Genomic DNA, 15,997 nt, shown 5'->3' with positions numbered 1-15,997 from the left:
ATTCTTGCCCCATCACACTTAAAAATGATACTTGGATTCTGACTTGAATTCCTGTATTAAGCAGGGGGTTGGACTCGATGGTCTTGTAGGCCCCTTCCAACCCTACTATTCTATAATTCTATGATCTATGATTCTATATTATAGAGCTGGAAAAAGTGTAGAAAAGGGCAATGAGGGAAGGTTACAATAGCTGGGATTGTTTAGCTTGGAAAAAAGGAGGGTAAGGGGAGACATGATAAAGGTGTACAAAATTATGCACAGTGTGAAGAATGAGGATAGGGAGACATTTTTCTCCCTCTTTAATTATACTAAAATCTGGGGTCATCCCATGAAGCTGATTGGTGGGAGATTTAGGACAGATAAAAGGAAGTACTTCTTCAAACAGAACATAGGCAAGCTCTGGAACTTGCTACCATAAGATGTAGTGATGGCCACTAATTTGGATGGCTTTAAAAGGGGGTTAAACAAATTCCTGGAGGAGAAAGCTATCAATGGCTATGCTACTAGTCCTGATGGCTCTACGCTACCTCCAGTATCAGAGGCAGTAAGCCTCTGTACACTAGTTGTTAGTGAACATTGGCAGAAGGGTACTGTTGCACTCATGTCCTGCGTGTGGGTTTCCTGTCGACAGCGGGTTGGCCACTGTGTGAATAGAATACTGGACTAGATAGGCCCTTGGTCTGATCCAGCATGACTCTTCTTATCTTCTTATGTATGGCATCTGCAGGATAAAAACTTCACCTGGAATGGAAGCACCCTGGATCACAAGCAGATTCCATCAACATGAAGGATACCTTGTTGGATTTCATGGGCCATTAACTACCTGATCCTACGCAGAGTTAGGTTCTTGGCCATCAGGTGCCCCCCACCCCGCCTCCGGCACCCGGATCAGGCTGTGAAAGGCGAGCCCCTCCTTAGGTCGTTTTACTGCTGATGTTCCGTAAGCATATCAGTTATAGAATAAAGAATTATCATTAGTTACTTCCTTTGTTTCTTTAGTGATCTTGATTTATTATTATGTGCGTTCTTCTCCGTGTTGTTTATTTTGTCAACTTTATTTCGAAGTAAAATAAAAGTCCATGGTAAGAGACACAAATTCAACGGGTGCGGTACTTCCCACAGTTGTACTCCTATGATGGGGAGAGCTGCACCTGATGAATTTCTTGCCTTACCACACAGCCTTTAAAAGGTACAGCAGCCTCGACATCCCCAAATATTTTCCAAATCCGGGCAGCTCGTAGGCGGCATGACTTTAAGGGCGCAAGCCTGTGCAAGTTTAGACAGAGGAAAAGGCCTACAACTCCCAGCATTCCCCAGCCAGCAAGGCTGGCTGGGGAATGCTGGGAGTTGTAGGCCTTTTCCTCTGTCTAAACTTGCACAGGCTTGCGCCCTAAAAGCACTGCAACGAAGGGGAACTTCTGGCCTTGCCCGCTTCGTCCGAGTTTGCCCATTTCTGCCTCTCTATTCCCACCGCTCCGGCGCCTCCCATGGAGGCTCCTTCCACCCGCAATCGGAAACCAGACGTTTCCCCAGAGAACCATCACGCGCGTTATCTTCATCGGTCTGTATCTAGGAGGCTCTGCGCCTGCGACCACTTTGCCCCATGGGAGTTGTAGTACGATGGTCTACGCTGGACTACCCAATAGAGAGGCAAAGGAAAAATCTTTGCCGCTGACTGCCCGGTGGCCGCGTTGCTTTATGGGGAAGCCGCGAAATGCTTCCTGGGAGTTGTAGTCCCTTCCCTTCTGCTCCTCTAACCGGGCTTCTTCGCCGTTTCCGTCGCCTGGTCTCTCGCCGGCAGCCATGCCCGGGGGCAGGGCTGGGAAGCCCCGCGTGGCCGCGAACCCAGCTGTAGCGGGTGGGGCGGAGTCCGTGACAGAGCGGGTCCTGCGGGAGGCCCACTCGCTCTATGTGCATCCGGGTCACGGTGAGAATGGGGTGGGGGATGGTGGGAATATGGGGTCTCCCACTTTGGGGGTGAAGGATAATGTGGCGCGTCAGAGCTGATCTCCCCCCACACTTATTTTCTTCCCAGGTCTGGTGTCAATTGGGGGGCGACTGGGGCTGAGTTTGCTCCCGCCGCGGCGCAAGGTGACTGTCATGGTGATGGGCAACCACAGTGCTGGCAAGAGCAGCTTCATTAACTGGTGAGCTGAGAGCAACACAGAGCATTCTGGGGGAAGCCTGAGGGGTTGGCATGGGCGCAAGGCACTGTAGGAAAACCCTAAGGGGTTGGTGTGGGCACAAGGCCTTGTGGGGGAATCCTGAGGGGTTATTGACAGTGCAAGGCATCACAGGTAGTCTCAAAGTTGTGGCTTGAGACGGCATTTGACAATTTGGGGGAGGCATTGCAGCTGATTATGAGGTATGGGTTTCTGTAGGGGTGACAAGGCAGCGTCGTAACGCTGATATATGGTAACAAAATATAAAGATTAATTTATTGTTACATGCAAGGTGTGCTCTGCTAGGGAAATATCCATAAAGGGTATCCTAAATTTTTTCTTGGTCATTGACTATACAGGATAGTCTGGGTTAGAACTGTGTGATGGGCTCAAACGATGTTTCCCTAACTTAAGAACAAGGTGGTACATGATATGAGAAGTTCGGGTGACTAGAGCTAGCTGTTCTCCTGGGGCATTTCAGACAATTGATATTTGTTGCCAGGATTTGTGGCAGAGTTGGCCATTTCTGGGACACTACATCTCCCACCCGCAGCCCAGAGCCAGATGTATTTTGCACATTAGGGAGAGATTCCATCTTGCTTTCCTTGACGTTTCCCTGCAGGTATGTGGAGGAGCACATCCAACGAACTGGCGTAGCTATTGAGACTCAGGGTTTCACCTTCATCACCAGTGGAAGGAAGCGAGAATCTCTCACGGTGAGAATTTCCTCCTCTGACTGGCACTCTCCTAGGGAAGCTGGTTACGCTCCTGGGATTATCTGGGCTGAGAATGTAGGAAATTCCTTTCTATGTCAAACTGAAGTCCCAGCACTTTGCTGCTAACAGCCAAATGCCCAAGGGAAGCTCAGAAGCAAGACAAGATGGAGAGCAGGTGCTGTGGCTTGGTGGTAGAGCGCCTGTTTTGTATGCAGAAGGGCCCAGAAAAAAAGAGAAAAAAGAGGCCTTTGGCCTCTGCAGGGAGGGCTGGAAAAAATCCTTCCTGAAACCCAGCCAGTCACTGTCAACAATACCAGGTTAGATGGACCAAGGGTCTGACTCTGTATAAGACAGTTTCCTGTGTCCCTAAGGCAATCCCTTGTGGTTTGTTATCCCTAATTTAGGTATTCTTGCTTTGAAAATGACTTTCCATTTATTTCTAATGGTGCTTGACCAGTGAGACCTTCAGCAAAATGTTGCAGTGCAGAGTGCTCCTGTTTAGTGCTCCCGCCAGCCAGACACACTTTTTTCCAGTTTGCCCCATTCCAGTCCCCCTCTCTCCTGGTTTCATCACCCACCCACCCACCCAAAAGCCTGTCAGCATTTTGTGCCTGCCATACTTGGTCCTTGTTGAACTGTTATACCAGCCCCCCTAATATTGTTTGGTACTTCCCCCAAGCTTGCTGATACCTCCCTGTTACGCATGGATAGTGCTGTTCTGGCTATACGAGGAGCAGCCCTTGGAGAATGTGTGTATTATTGGTAGATAGGATGGACCTATGCTCCATGGATTTGTTTTAAAGCCATCTGTGCTGTGACCACAGCAATATCCTGTTTTATAAAACCCTCTGTTTTTCCCTTCCATGTCTGCAGGGTAATGCTACACTCCATCTGTACCCCCATTTCCAGGCCTTGCAGAGCTTCAAAGGTTAGTTACAAACTATTGGGAATAAAACATCATCATCATTTATTGTACGGTCACAGACCCATTAGAATCACAAAAATAAATCAGAATCATTAAAACATAGAAATATAAACACTGAATCATTACACAAGAGAAAGAAGAACAAAAGCATAGTCATTAAAACGCACACATATTAAAATACATAAACATTTTTTAAACAAAATATGATACAAAAGTTAAAACATGAAGTATAAAATGGGAGTTACAACTGAGATTTTAAAAATCATCTTATGAGACCTTTGGACAGGAAAGAGGAACTTAGCCACTAGCTTTGTCATTGATTTGTTTATACCAGCCCCCCCAAATTCCAAATACCATTCCAATGGCCTTCCAGGGCATTTTCTCATAATAGAACAAAGTAGTCTGTTACGTTTCTCCCTGTGGAGGTTATGCTAAAAAAAAGTGGCCTAAAGTTTCTACTACTTCATCTCCACAAGGACACAAACGATCCTCATACGGGGAACCCTGATAGTGCCCTTCCCATATGGCAGAATGGAGAATAAATAAAACAAATAGTGAACTTCTGTGCCGGTATGAACCAGATGAGTTATTGCCTTGAGGCAGGAAGTTTCCATCTAAAGGATGCAGTGGATGATTGCTGAAAGCTTGCCAACTATCATTAAGACATGTGGGTAGAGAGATTTGGAGGGTGGTGTCTGCTTTTAGGTTAGGCGGAGAGCAGCCATGCTGTTTAGTATCTGGCAAGGGCAAGAGGCTGCTACAACATCTTAATATTCTGCCCCCTCCTTCATTTAGGGGTGCCGGAGTACCTGAGCACTGAGATCTGCACCTCCAAACAGAAGCAGTTCCCCCTGATCACCTTCCTTGACACTCCAGGCTTGGTGGACGGTGACATGAAGTACCCTTTTGATGTGGAAGGAGCGCTGATCTGGTTCGGTGAGTGTGGCACCATGGATGAATGGCTCCTGTAATGGATTCTGTTAATTGGGATTATGGGACCAGAAAGACAGAATGGATGCTATTCCAGGTCAAACTAACATACAAAAAAGAAATGGGTTTGTATGATGAGATCTGTATCAGGGTGGAGGTGTAAACAGGGGGAAGATCTTGGTAAAACAGGGTGGTTGGAATCTTTGGGGAAACAGTTACTGAAAAGTGGGGTTTTGCTCCTTTCCTTTCTAATTGGTAGAGCTAGTAGTGAGCATATACTTTCTGTGAAGGGATCTGCAAGGGATAAGGAAGACTTTGTGACAGGAACTTGTGGAAAAACGCAGGGCATCGTGGCAAGGAGAATAATATTTTAGCAAGAGGCATCTTCTGCTGAGGGGCCTGGCAGAAGGTAGATCAAAATCTGCAGTTGATCAGCAAGGAGCTCCAACTCCCTGTTGTTTTACAGTACTAATGTTTAGGTCTAAATCAGACTGCTGGGATCTCTGATCTGTAGTAACTCAGATACTTAATTGCCTTTGTGCATGCAGGTCATCCCAGTGTATGGCTCATGGGGTGCAGTAGAGAAGTGGCTCAGCCCCTTGAACCGCCATTTTGAATCTGGCTCCAGTTGGTGGACCTTGGGAGTTCTAGTAAAAAACAAAGTAGATCCTGCTAGCCTAACGTCTGCCCTTCCCTGTGCTGCTGTATATCAGCGGTGTTGAACTTCTGGTATCAGCCCTCTCCAAGGGTTGGATTCCATTTTGGAGAAGCAGTTAAGGGCCACATTCCAGTGGTGAACAGGGCAATAAATACCGGTCTTTTTAAGGTGAAAGCTCTTACTACCAGTAAGGAAGCCTTAAGAGAGGCGTGTCAACCTTTTAGAATGGGGAAAAAATGTGCAAAAGCCTGAAAACCAGCAAACAATTTGCAGTTGGGGAAAAGCAGATGGGGGGCAGGGAAAGAGTGCTAGGGAGGGCCAAAATGGGACCCCAGGTTTTGGCCCGTGGGCCAGAGGTTCAACTCCCCTGCTGTACATTAACACCCTTCTTTTGTGTATGCACTACCCTTCCCCCTGTTGTCTCGCTTCAGGCCAACTCTGCGACCTCATCCTGGTCTTCTTTGATCCCATGGGGCAGGCCCTATGCAAGCGCACCCTCAACATTGTGGAGAACCTCAATGACGGACATGGAGACAAGCTGCATTTCTATCTCAGCAAGGCTGATGAGGCGGGTGCGGAGGGTGACAGACAGGTACGCTACAGGGGATGCTTGCCAAAGAGCGGGGGATGGAATACTTGTTTCAAGGAGGGAAGAGGCTAAGAGAAGCAGCTGATTTTCAGTTGTTGTTTTTCTTGATATTGGTCTGTCCTCTTCCCTGGCAGAGGGTGCTGATGCAGATCGTCCAGGAACTTTGCAAGCGTCCGGGCCTCAATAAGTGTGGGTTTGACATGCCCACAGTCTACATCCCCAACTCCAATAAGGTGAGCAGCAGCCCTGTGTAATTCTAGAGGCCGGAGTGATGGTGTGGCGAACTGTGATATTGGTTTAATGAAAAGATGGAGAGCTGGATTGCCTGAGCATGGGCAGAGAAGGAAAGCTGTAAAACGAGCAACACATTGGTGGGTCTTTCAGGAAATTGTGATTTAAAAGTAGAATGCCGATCGGTCTGTAAAGTGGTGGGGTGGGTAACCAGTCTCACGCTTTCCCTCAGCCGAGCCGGTGCGTTAATCAGATTGAGGAGATCTGCCGAACCATCGAGAAAACTATCAGTCAAACAGTACAGCACACGCTCAACGCCCTGGAACGAGACTGCCACCTCATTGAGCAGGCCACAGAGCAACTGCTAGAGGAAGACAAGTAAGAGAGGGAGTTGTGGGGGTTGGGTGATTGACGTCTGAGGAAAAGAGTAGTGTTCATGGCAGGAGAATGGCACATCAGATCACAGGCAGAAAGCTGGAGTGTGGGCTTTTAAGAGGCGGGAAAGTTGAAAGCGTGGCAGACTAGCCATTCTGTGGTGAAGTATGGGTTTGTGTCTTTTTTTTAAAGAGAGAATAAACTAGAAAGATTGTGCCTGAAGGAAAACCGAGCAAAAAGCACAACTTGGAAGGAAAGTTTATATGGGAATTTGTGTTAATTTATCTTAGCCTGACCTATCTCACAGGATTGCTGTGTGGTTAACAGTACAATCTTATTCATGTTGACTTGGAAGTAAGTCTGACTGACTTCAGCAAGACTTACTCCCCAGGAAGTGTGTGTTGGATTGCAGCCCTAAAGGAGCACTCTTGAGTTATTCAGAAAGAAAGGTGCGGATGCATGTGTAACAATTAATTAAACTGTGTTTGGAGCAGTAGAATTCTGGGATCCTAACCTTTGCTAAAATGTAGCGAAAGGGGCTGATATCAGAGAAAATCAGGAAATGGACATCTGTGAGTATGTTGGGTAGTGTGATGTGAGTGTCTGTGGCCATGTGAGACCTAGTGGAGGTCAACCTCTCTTCTGTGTTTCTCTCTCTTCCCCCTCATCTGCACACAGTGAGGCCAGAAGCAGCAACTTCCGAGCTTACTTCCGGGGGACGCTCTTTGGGATTACTGGCTGCCTGCTGCCCATCTTTCTCCTCCTGACCTTGCTTTTTGGTACAGCATTTGCTCGTCAGCTGTGGACTCTGCTGTTGGGAGAGGAGCAAAGCCGGGCCTTGGAGCTGTATGTGGTGAGTGCTTTTTTTTTTTGCTTTGGTTCGACTGCCCATCATTTGGCAGGGTTCCAGAAGCACCACTTCTTCTCACATGATGCTCTTCACTCAAGCCCCATCACACTTTGTGTTTATAGTCTGAGTTGTGGGCTCTCCACAGTTCTGTGCGAGTGCAGAAGTAACACACTTTGTATAGGATTCCGGATCCTTAGAGTCTCAGCTTTCATTTTCTGGTAAAAAATAAATACAATCACATTTTCTAGCCTTTATGTTTGTAATGATAGACAAGTTCAAGTGATAAAAATAGGCCAATTAGAAAATTGGGCCACAGAAGAGAAGAATGCACGTACAAACAATTTCTCCACCTATGTAGGAAATAAATCATACCCATAAAGCAGAGGTGCAGAACTTAAGATCCTTGAGCCAAATTCGGCCCACTTGGGGTTCCTCAGAAGCCCTTTCCCCTGACCATTGATTGTCTGATGGTTTCCTGGCTTTTGTGCAGGTTTTTTCCCCATTCTAAAAGTTTGAAATGCCTCTCCTAAGGTTTAGTAACTGACAGTAAGAGCTTGAATCTAAAATATTCTGGTATTTTGGCCTTGCCCCCTTTTCCCTTTGGCCCCACCCACCACTGCAATGCAGCCCCCAAGAGATCCTCCAAAATGGAATTCAGCCCTTGGGCTGAAATAGGTTCAAACCCCCTGCCATAAAGACTAGGAGAATTATGTTTGTCACAGATAACCAAAGCTGTGTATTGTTCATAATTCTGCAGGTGTGGTATGATTGCAAATTCAGGACAGGAATAGTCCTGGCCTCTTATTTTTGGGTTCTTAAGGGCGCAATCCTAGGCACGTTTAGACAGAAAAGTGCTACAACTCCCAGCATTCCTCTGGGGAATGCTGGGAGTTGTAGGACTTTTTTCTGTATAAATGTGCATAGGATTGCACCCTAAATAATGCAAGTTTTTATCCCTTACTGTTTTGAAACTAAGTGAAATCTGTGAAGCCAAAGTGGAACTGAAACTTGCCTGTGGTTAAAAAAAAGAAAAAGAAAAAAAGGGGATGGGGTTACAGTGCCCTTTATAGCTTCTTGCCCCATAACTAACGGAAGCACAATTGAGCAACGTTTACTTCTCTATTTTCTTTTTTCATTTTTTTCCAGGTTGCAAGCCTCTGTGCAGGATTGTGGTTTTCTTTAAAAATAATCGAGACAGTGCCTAGTTTTTAGAGACATTTAATAAATATTGTATTCAAAATTAAAATATACATGCTTCTTTTGCATAATTTGTGCAGATCACTGAATTCAATAGAATTTGGAACAGCATTTGGGTTGCTTCTGCATGAAATGAGTGTTGCTGGGGCAGTGGGTTAAAGCACAGAGCACATAAATTTTACTTATGGTCTCCTCTGTGAATACCAACCATACCTTTTACCCACAATCCTATTTTTCAGCACCCAGTTGCCACAGTCTGGAATCTTGTCCCTGAAGACCAGACCTTATCAGTATTCTTCGGCCTTTTGTTCCTCTCAATTCTCCTCCTGCTCTTGGCCAATTACACTTTCAGGTAAGAAGTTCTCCTGGTTTCCCACGAAGGGCTCCCCATGCAGAGAGGGCAACGCACCACACTTCTGTCGTGCTCCTCCTCCCTTGATTTCTTTATGTTTTCTGCCTTGCTTAGGACGAAGCCCACTCTGTCAAAAAAACAGAAGCGGCAGCTGGGGGACCGACGGGACTATGTTTTGGACGTGGTGCTTGAAAAAAAGGTTGATAGCTCTGGGAAGTTGGGCATGGTCTAGAATTAGGTTTGGAACTTAGGACACGGCACTTGGTATCTGGGCCAAAGGATCATTGTTGGCAAGGGCAAGGTGCATGATCCTTGCATGGGATTCTGGGTAATGGTTAGCTAAGTGGGTATATCCTCCCTGATTGAAGGAGGCTGACCAGTGCATCAAATTTACAATTAATGCTGTTTTTCTGCAGAGACAGCTCTATGAGGAGTACCTTCGCCAAAGCATCGGCGAGCAGGACCTGAGCTGAAACTCCTCCCCGGTGTATTTGGAGAGACTGCCAATTCCCTTCCCACAATCCATATTAAAATCTCTCCCGTCTTGAGTCGCTCCAGAGAAGAGAGTGTCATACAACTGTGAACCTTCTAAAGGGCCAGCTCGATGCCTTCTGATCCAGTTGGCAATTTTTCCACATACATCAACTCCTTGCCTTTGCTAGAGATGGCATCCTGCGACCGTCTGGACTGTGATTAACCGTGCCTGCAATGCCATGCATCTGCAGTAACTATGTTGTTCTTGCTACGCCTCCTTGTTAGTAGTCTTTTACACTCACTCCTGCTTGGACCGTGCCTCTGCCCTCATGTGGAGGCAACAGCAACACTGCCCATCTGCTCTTTGCACCCAATTGAACTATGCCACTCTCCCTGTCCTAAACGACTGTACAGCCGTGCCCCAAGTCTTTTAATAGGCAACATTACAGGCCAGTAACGCACTTTATTGGCTACTTTCACGAAGGCCGAGCAACTTTTTTAATGTGCTAGCTGCATCTGTCTTCATGACCCTGACTAGTACTTCCCTCCTTCAGCAGTGCACTGTGTCTGTGTCACTGCTTAGCCTCATATGTTCTGTGACTGGCCAATTTGCATATTGAAAAGCTCCTGACTGACCAGGCCTTGGCCCATCTAATCGGCATGTGCTGTAAATGGGAATGCCTTTTGTCTCTGTTAAATGTAAATTCTGATGTCTGCATCTGAGCAATACCTCAGAACCTCTAGATGTTTTATTAGTGTGTGCAGGTGACTGTATCATCCTCCATCTCACACTAAGTGCCTTTAAGTGACCCCAGCTCTGCAGTGGAAAGGGGGACACTTTTACCAGTGATACTATCCCCTACACCTATGCTGTTAACACTGTGAAGTCGCCTCATACCTGTGATTTACTATAAGTTACAATTTACCCAGCATCCTTTGGGGCATGCTGGGGGTTTTATCCTAACCCCCCTCTAAAGTAACATTTGGGAAGAAGACTGCCTCATCTCATTTAACTCTTACATTCATTGATGCTTGAACACCTCCATTGTAACACCTAAATTAGATCTGGATTTGGTCATACTTCTGAGTAGGCCTATTGATTTCAACTGGTCTACTCTTAAGTATGGCTAAATCTGGATCCAACCCTGTGTCTGTGCCTCATTGATAGGATAGTTTTTGAGATACTCCACATAATGAGGCAAGTGTCAGTAGTGGTTGTACTTACAAGCCTGTGAGGAACAGAAACCATTCACATAGCAGAGGGAGCTATTTTCTCTTATCCCTTCTGAGGTGTAGCCTATAATCATGGGATGAAGCTAGACTGAGTTTCTGAACAACCCTTACAGCTCCAGAAAGTTAGTTTTGGATTTAGCTCCTCACACCCCATTCTCAGATTCCAAATTAGATTGCAATGGAGATGCTCTGGCACAAGGATGCAAGCATTTCATTTCACTAGGGTTTCCCTCCATCGCATACAAATTGGAAATGGTATCAGTGGCAGGAAATGAAACATACAAACAACAACCATTGGTTTAGGGTGCAATCCTATGCATGTTTAAACCGAAAAAAGCCCTACAACTCCTAGCACTCTGCAGCCATCATGGCTGGCTGGGGAACACTGGGAGCTGTAGGACTTTTCTGACTAAACATGCACAGGATTGTGCTCTTCATGTTTTGACAGAAGACTGTTCTGTTTCATTTCAAGAAAGGGAAGGAGCCAGAAGTGATGGGCCTGCCACTGCTAATTGGCTAACTTGATTTCAGTTCCTCCTTCACTTCCTCCCCCTTCCCATGAAACTTTCCCTCTGTCTCTTGTGAGTTGGTATGAACCCTTGCTGCAGTGATGGGTGTGTGTGTGTGTGTGTGTGTGAGAGAGAGAACACAGCCTGAAAGCACTGCAGGATATACTTGCTAAAAGTTACTTTTAAGATTGGCCAGTGTGGACCCCTCACTAGCTCTCCCAACAAAACAGATCTGAGAGGGCCCTCTTTCTACAGTGTGTTCCAGAAAGCAGTGCCAGGAATTTGATGCAAGGTGGTGGAGAGCATTTAATAAAAGCTCACTCTAGAACCTGCCGGGGCTTTCTTTTTCTATCCTGACACGTGCCTCCTTCCCATTGGTTTATTTCTGCATTTTGTGATGGCTCGCGGCCCAGTTCAGTCAGAGGAAACAGTTAAGCATCTTTATTTAGCATAGGAAAAGTACATTGGCTTCAGGGGGTTGAGTATATTGCCTTTGTATCATAACTTGCTTTCCCTAGACCTGCTCCGTTTCTAGTGCCCTCCCTTCCCAACCTTTGCGGCTACAATTTTGCTATGAATCCATCCCACCCAAAATAACAATTCTAGTTCCATTCCTCCTATGTTTTCAGATCTCCTAATGAGAAACTGGGAAAGACTTAATTCAGTGTCAATAAGAGCCACTAATTTCAATAGGGGGAGAGTTTGCCCCACCAGGACAAGATGTAAGACATTTTGTATTTCACATGTCTCTCGGTGGTTTACAATACAATTTAACATGTAAAAACAGCAGGCTTGGGAAGTTGGTTTTCTATTCCTAGCCTGTATACATTCATGATGCATGAGCGGTGACTGCTATGGCAACCTCCCTCGCTTGTTTTGGGGATGAGCTGCAGCCACCTTAACAATTTTCAGCTTCATTCTCATTTGTCGCAAGTGGTAGGCCTGTGTTTCTCCCTCAACACAAGAAACCACTGAGTTGTGCGGCGTCCATCCATCTCCGTATCTACATCGACATAGCCATCGTGTCCAGAACCTGAGTAACGTGACAAGACTCAGAGCTGGGGAAGGAGGAAAAGAAAAAAAGGCTCGTGAGCAATGATGCATTTTGTGTTCATCTTCCTGCTGCCGGAGGGGGGGGGGGATCCCGTAGTGCAGCTTTCCCCAACCTAGTGCCCTCCAGCTGTCTTGGACTACAATTCCCACCATCCCCCACTAGCATGACTCTGCTGGTAGGGGATGGTGGGACCTCTAGTCCAACAAGTCGAGACTGCCAGGCTGGACAAGGCTGCTGTAGTGTGTCGGCCATCTTGTGTGAAGCCTGAACTGCAACCAGTTTGTGAAAGGGGTTAGCCTCAGGGATTAAAAAAACACACATTATACATTTGCATTGCTTTTTATCATTTTGATTACTTCTGTCCCCTTTGCATGAGGGGAAGCCCCTTCTGAGGGATGGATAATGGGCAGCTTCCTTATTTGTTCATCTAAGTGGCACCCATTTTGGATGGTGCCCTTCCATTGCCATAGTGGCAGCCATTTTGCTCAGGTGTCTCACCCGCATTTTTCATTTCTTGGAGGTAGTCCCCTTCCGTTTCTGCTCCGTGCGTTGCAGCTTCAGGACTATCTTGCGTTCATGGCCACCGGGACTTGGACGGTTTGTATGGTCCTCAGCCTCTTTCTTGGAACGACCTTTGCGGGAGGAGCCACCTGATGGGAGCCAAACAAGTTAATGGTATCATTAACCAAAACAGCCTTGCAGATTATTCTGGTGGGTGGCCATCCACTCTCTTCCTTCTGCTACTCTTTCCAGAATTCTGCTTCTGCATCTTCTACCTTAAAGGGCGAATGACCCTTTGAGGCTAGAAGACGGTCCAAAGTAGCCTTCCCCAAACCGGTACCCTCAGATGTGTTGGAAAACAACCCCCATCATGCCCAGTCATGTTGACTGGGGATGATGGGCATTGTAGCCCAACACATCAGGAGGACGCTGGGTTGAGGAAGGCTGATCTAAAGAGTGGTTCCTGCTGGTTCAGCCAGTCTTGCACTTTAATGTAGGACAGGGGCTGAGCTGGCTGTGTGTGGATGGTGTTCAACCGGAAGCCTGGGATCTATGGTTCTATGTAACAGCATGAGGGGGCAGTTCTGTAGTTTTTTACTCAGATGCTCACCTGGGATGAACTGCTTCTCACCTAGGTGATCAGCAATTTAAAACACTGGCTTAATGCAATGTACTGAGAGTGCTTTTTTGTACTTGTAAGCTCGATTTCTCATTCTTCTGAGTGGGGCTGCAGCTCCGCCCTCTCACCACTTGGAAAAATTCCTCTTTAGTGGTGTGCCTAGTTGGCAGAAGCCTAAAAATATTATGGAAAGCATCTTTTGTCTCAGAAGACATGCACACACTCTTTTCATAAAACATGCCCATGCTCTGCCAGTTTTTAAGAGACAGAGGTCAACATCACTAAAGGTGAGAATATATAAGTGGGTCATCTTAAGCTGTTCGTGGCTTCCAAACTCTGCAATCCTACATGCCCTCTTAGTGTGGTAAGGAGCTGGGTTGTATAGTACTTTTCTCCTAGAGGTGAACTGCCAGGGCTTTTCCTTGGCCAGATGTGTGAGCGCTCTTGTGTGGAAAAACTGGCTAAAGCTGTATGTGACGTGTAGTCACCTGCAAGTTTTCCCTGATTTGTATACATATTACACCAAACCAGCTCTGTCTTAGAGGAATGATGGTGGGAGAGGGTGGGAAAATCAGCTGCTTAACCCTTTGCCCTACCACCGTTTATCCCATTAAAAAGCTTATGCCAAAATAACTTTGGTAGTCTTTAAGGTGCCACAAGACCCTTTGTCTTTGCTGCAATGGACTCACACGACTCTGGAAATAGTTCCTGCTGAGTTACCCTTGGACACTCTTCAACCACCTTGATGTGCAAGAGGCTCTTTAACGTGGACTAGTAACATGTTTCACGCGCCTTTCTGGGCGTATACAGTTGGGTCTGGTCAGAGAGAGGTAATGGCATGGCTTCCATGCATGTAAGTAGGCAAAGCCGACCCTCACGTCTGGATGGACGATGGTGGGCACAGAAACAGGAGAGTAGCGACTGAAGCGTGATCTGGCATGCAGGATCAGTCATGGCTTGCCGGTCAGCATTAGGTTTTCCCCCAACCTGTTGCCGTCCAGATGTGTTGGGCTACGGTCCCTAACACAGACTTCACCCTTTTATATACCACTCCCTAAAATTGATAGCCCCTCCCCTGGATTCTATATCACTACTTTTCCATCTCGGGCCCACCCAGCATGGGTTTGGCCTTATCTCCCTCAATGCCCCCACCCCCCTTTGGGCTCTCGCCTCCAACTCTTGCAAGCACACTTACTGCTGTATCTGTCGGTCAGGCTGTAGAAATCATACTGGTCGAAGTACTCCACTTCGAAAGGGGTCGGACGCAGCTTCTCGGCTTGGACGAAAGAGGCCGACATGGTGGCAGGGCCAACCTCTTGCTGACGGCTGGCAGAGGAGAAGGCGAAGACAACGAGAAGCCCCTGTCTGCTCTGTAGGCCTGTTTATCTCTCCTTGGTTGTTTGGGAGACTATATATAGATGTATGTAGCAGCCCCAGCAACACCCACAATTGCATCACCCTTCTCCACCCCTTAAAGCTGCAGGCCACGAATGCCAGAGTCTGATGCAACCAGTAAAAAAGAGAGGTTGTGCGTTGCCAAGCCCGTTTGAGTTGTGCTCTGGCCTCCATTACCCTATGCTAGTATGCATCTGCACTTACTTGGGAGTAAGTCCCATTGAACTCAATGGAGCTTACTTCTGAGTAGCCATGTACAGGCTTGCGCTGCCAGTGGCCATCCCCAGCCCCCCCACACACACCCCTTATTCTATGCCTCTCTGTTTGCTCAAGAACCCTCAATCCTTCCAAACCAGTTCCAAGAAATATTATTAGCCCAAAGAATGTTGCTTGGGGGTGTAAGCAAAGCATAGATTCCTCTGTAAGGTATCTTCCTTACAAGAGTGCTACCCTACTTGCACGAGGGTCTGCGCACATGTGTGAATCTTTTGTGTCCATTGATGGTTACCGCCTTTGGCAAAAAGCTGAGGTAAACCGTCTCTACAATCTGATTCCCAGGACCAGGTGTAACATTCGACTCATCACTTTTTCACGATGTATTCGCCATTCCTTACCGTGGGCTACTTACTTGTTAAAACGAGTGGACTAGGAACTAATGTGGACTGCTTTGACAGGGGTCGCCTCTGCAGAAAACAGCCATTTTTGTGGCACCTTAAAGCCTAACAGGTTTATTGTGGCACAAGCTTTTGTGGACTTAGATGTGCAGCTGTCTGCAAAAGCCTATGTCACAATAAATCGGATCTGTTGAAGTGGGCTGTAGTCCACAAAGGGTTATGCCACAATAAATCTGTCTTTGAAGTGCCATGAGGCTCTTTAATGCACATTAGTAACATGTTTTAGCAATTCTTCTGGGCATACATAGTTGAAGTGTGGTTAAGGAGTTAGACTTAATCCCTTTTCAGTGCATTCTTGCCTATGGATAGATTATAAATCATAAGATTATAAATGCCACAGAAGGGCTGCTTTAAATTGCTCCTCATATTCCAACCACATGCCATACCTTATTACTGCAGATTGTGCCCAAGAAGCAATGTTTGCAGTGCTGCAGTGAAAATCACCCAACTGGGCCACTGCACACAAACACCACCCAATGGGAAAGCAGCCACCATACAGAGACAGCTAAAGCAGCTCCCATGTATATACTGGCCCTTTTCCCATGCTAATCTA

At 46.7% G+C, this 15,997-nt stretch overlaps 2 protein-coding genes across 2 annotated transcripts; one reads left to right on the top strand and one right to left on the bottom strand.

Moving 5' to 3' along the window:
• The first annotated feature begins 1,626 nt into the window (after nucleotides 1-1,626).
• On the top strand, nucleotides 1,627-11,645 carry LOC146341946 (uncharacterized). Its single transcript, XM_084805296.1, has 12 exons — nucleotides 1,627-1,927; nucleotides 2,036-2,147; nucleotides 2,785-2,878; nucleotides 3,752-3,806; nucleotides 4,599-4,739; nucleotides 5,823-5,983; nucleotides 6,115-6,213; nucleotides 6,444-6,589; nucleotides 7,265-7,439; nucleotides 8,873-8,985; nucleotides 9,100-9,184; nucleotides 9,402-11,645. The coding sequence occupies exons 1-12, from the start codon at nucleotides 1,804-1,806 to the stop codon at nucleotides 9,456-9,458; spliced, it is 1,362 nt and encodes a 453-aa protein (XP_084661422.1). The 5' UTR covers nucleotides 1,627-1,803; the 3' UTR covers nucleotides 9,459-11,645.
• On the bottom strand, nucleotides 11,628-14,764 carry NUPR1 (nuclear protein 1, transcriptional regulator). The gene is made up of 3 exons (XM_084805297.1): nucleotides 14,571-14,764; nucleotides 12,754-12,905; nucleotides 11,628-12,259 (listed from the first exon to the last, which is right to left on the bottom strand). The coding sequence occupies exons 1-2, from the start codon at nucleotides 14,671-14,673 to the stop codon at nucleotides 12,763-12,765; spliced, it is 246 nt and encodes an 81-aa protein (XP_084661423.1). The 5' UTR covers nucleotides 14,674-14,764; the 3' UTR covers nucleotides 11,628-12,259; nucleotides 12,754-12,762.
• Nucleotides 14,765-15,997: the final 1,233 nt, after the last annotated feature.

This window comes from Heloderma suspectum, chromosome 6 (genome assembly GCF_057233095.1).
Source record: "Heloderma suspectum isolate Gila_16-S chromosome 6, 16-S_ref, whole genome shotgun sequence".
NCBI classification, from domain to species: domain Eukaryota; kingdom Metazoa; phylum Chordata; class Lepidosauria; order Squamata; family Helodermatidae; genus Heloderma; species Heloderma suspectum.
The sequence above is the reverse complement of the archived record's forward strand: the minus strand, read 5'-3'. Positions and strand labels throughout refer to the sequence as shown.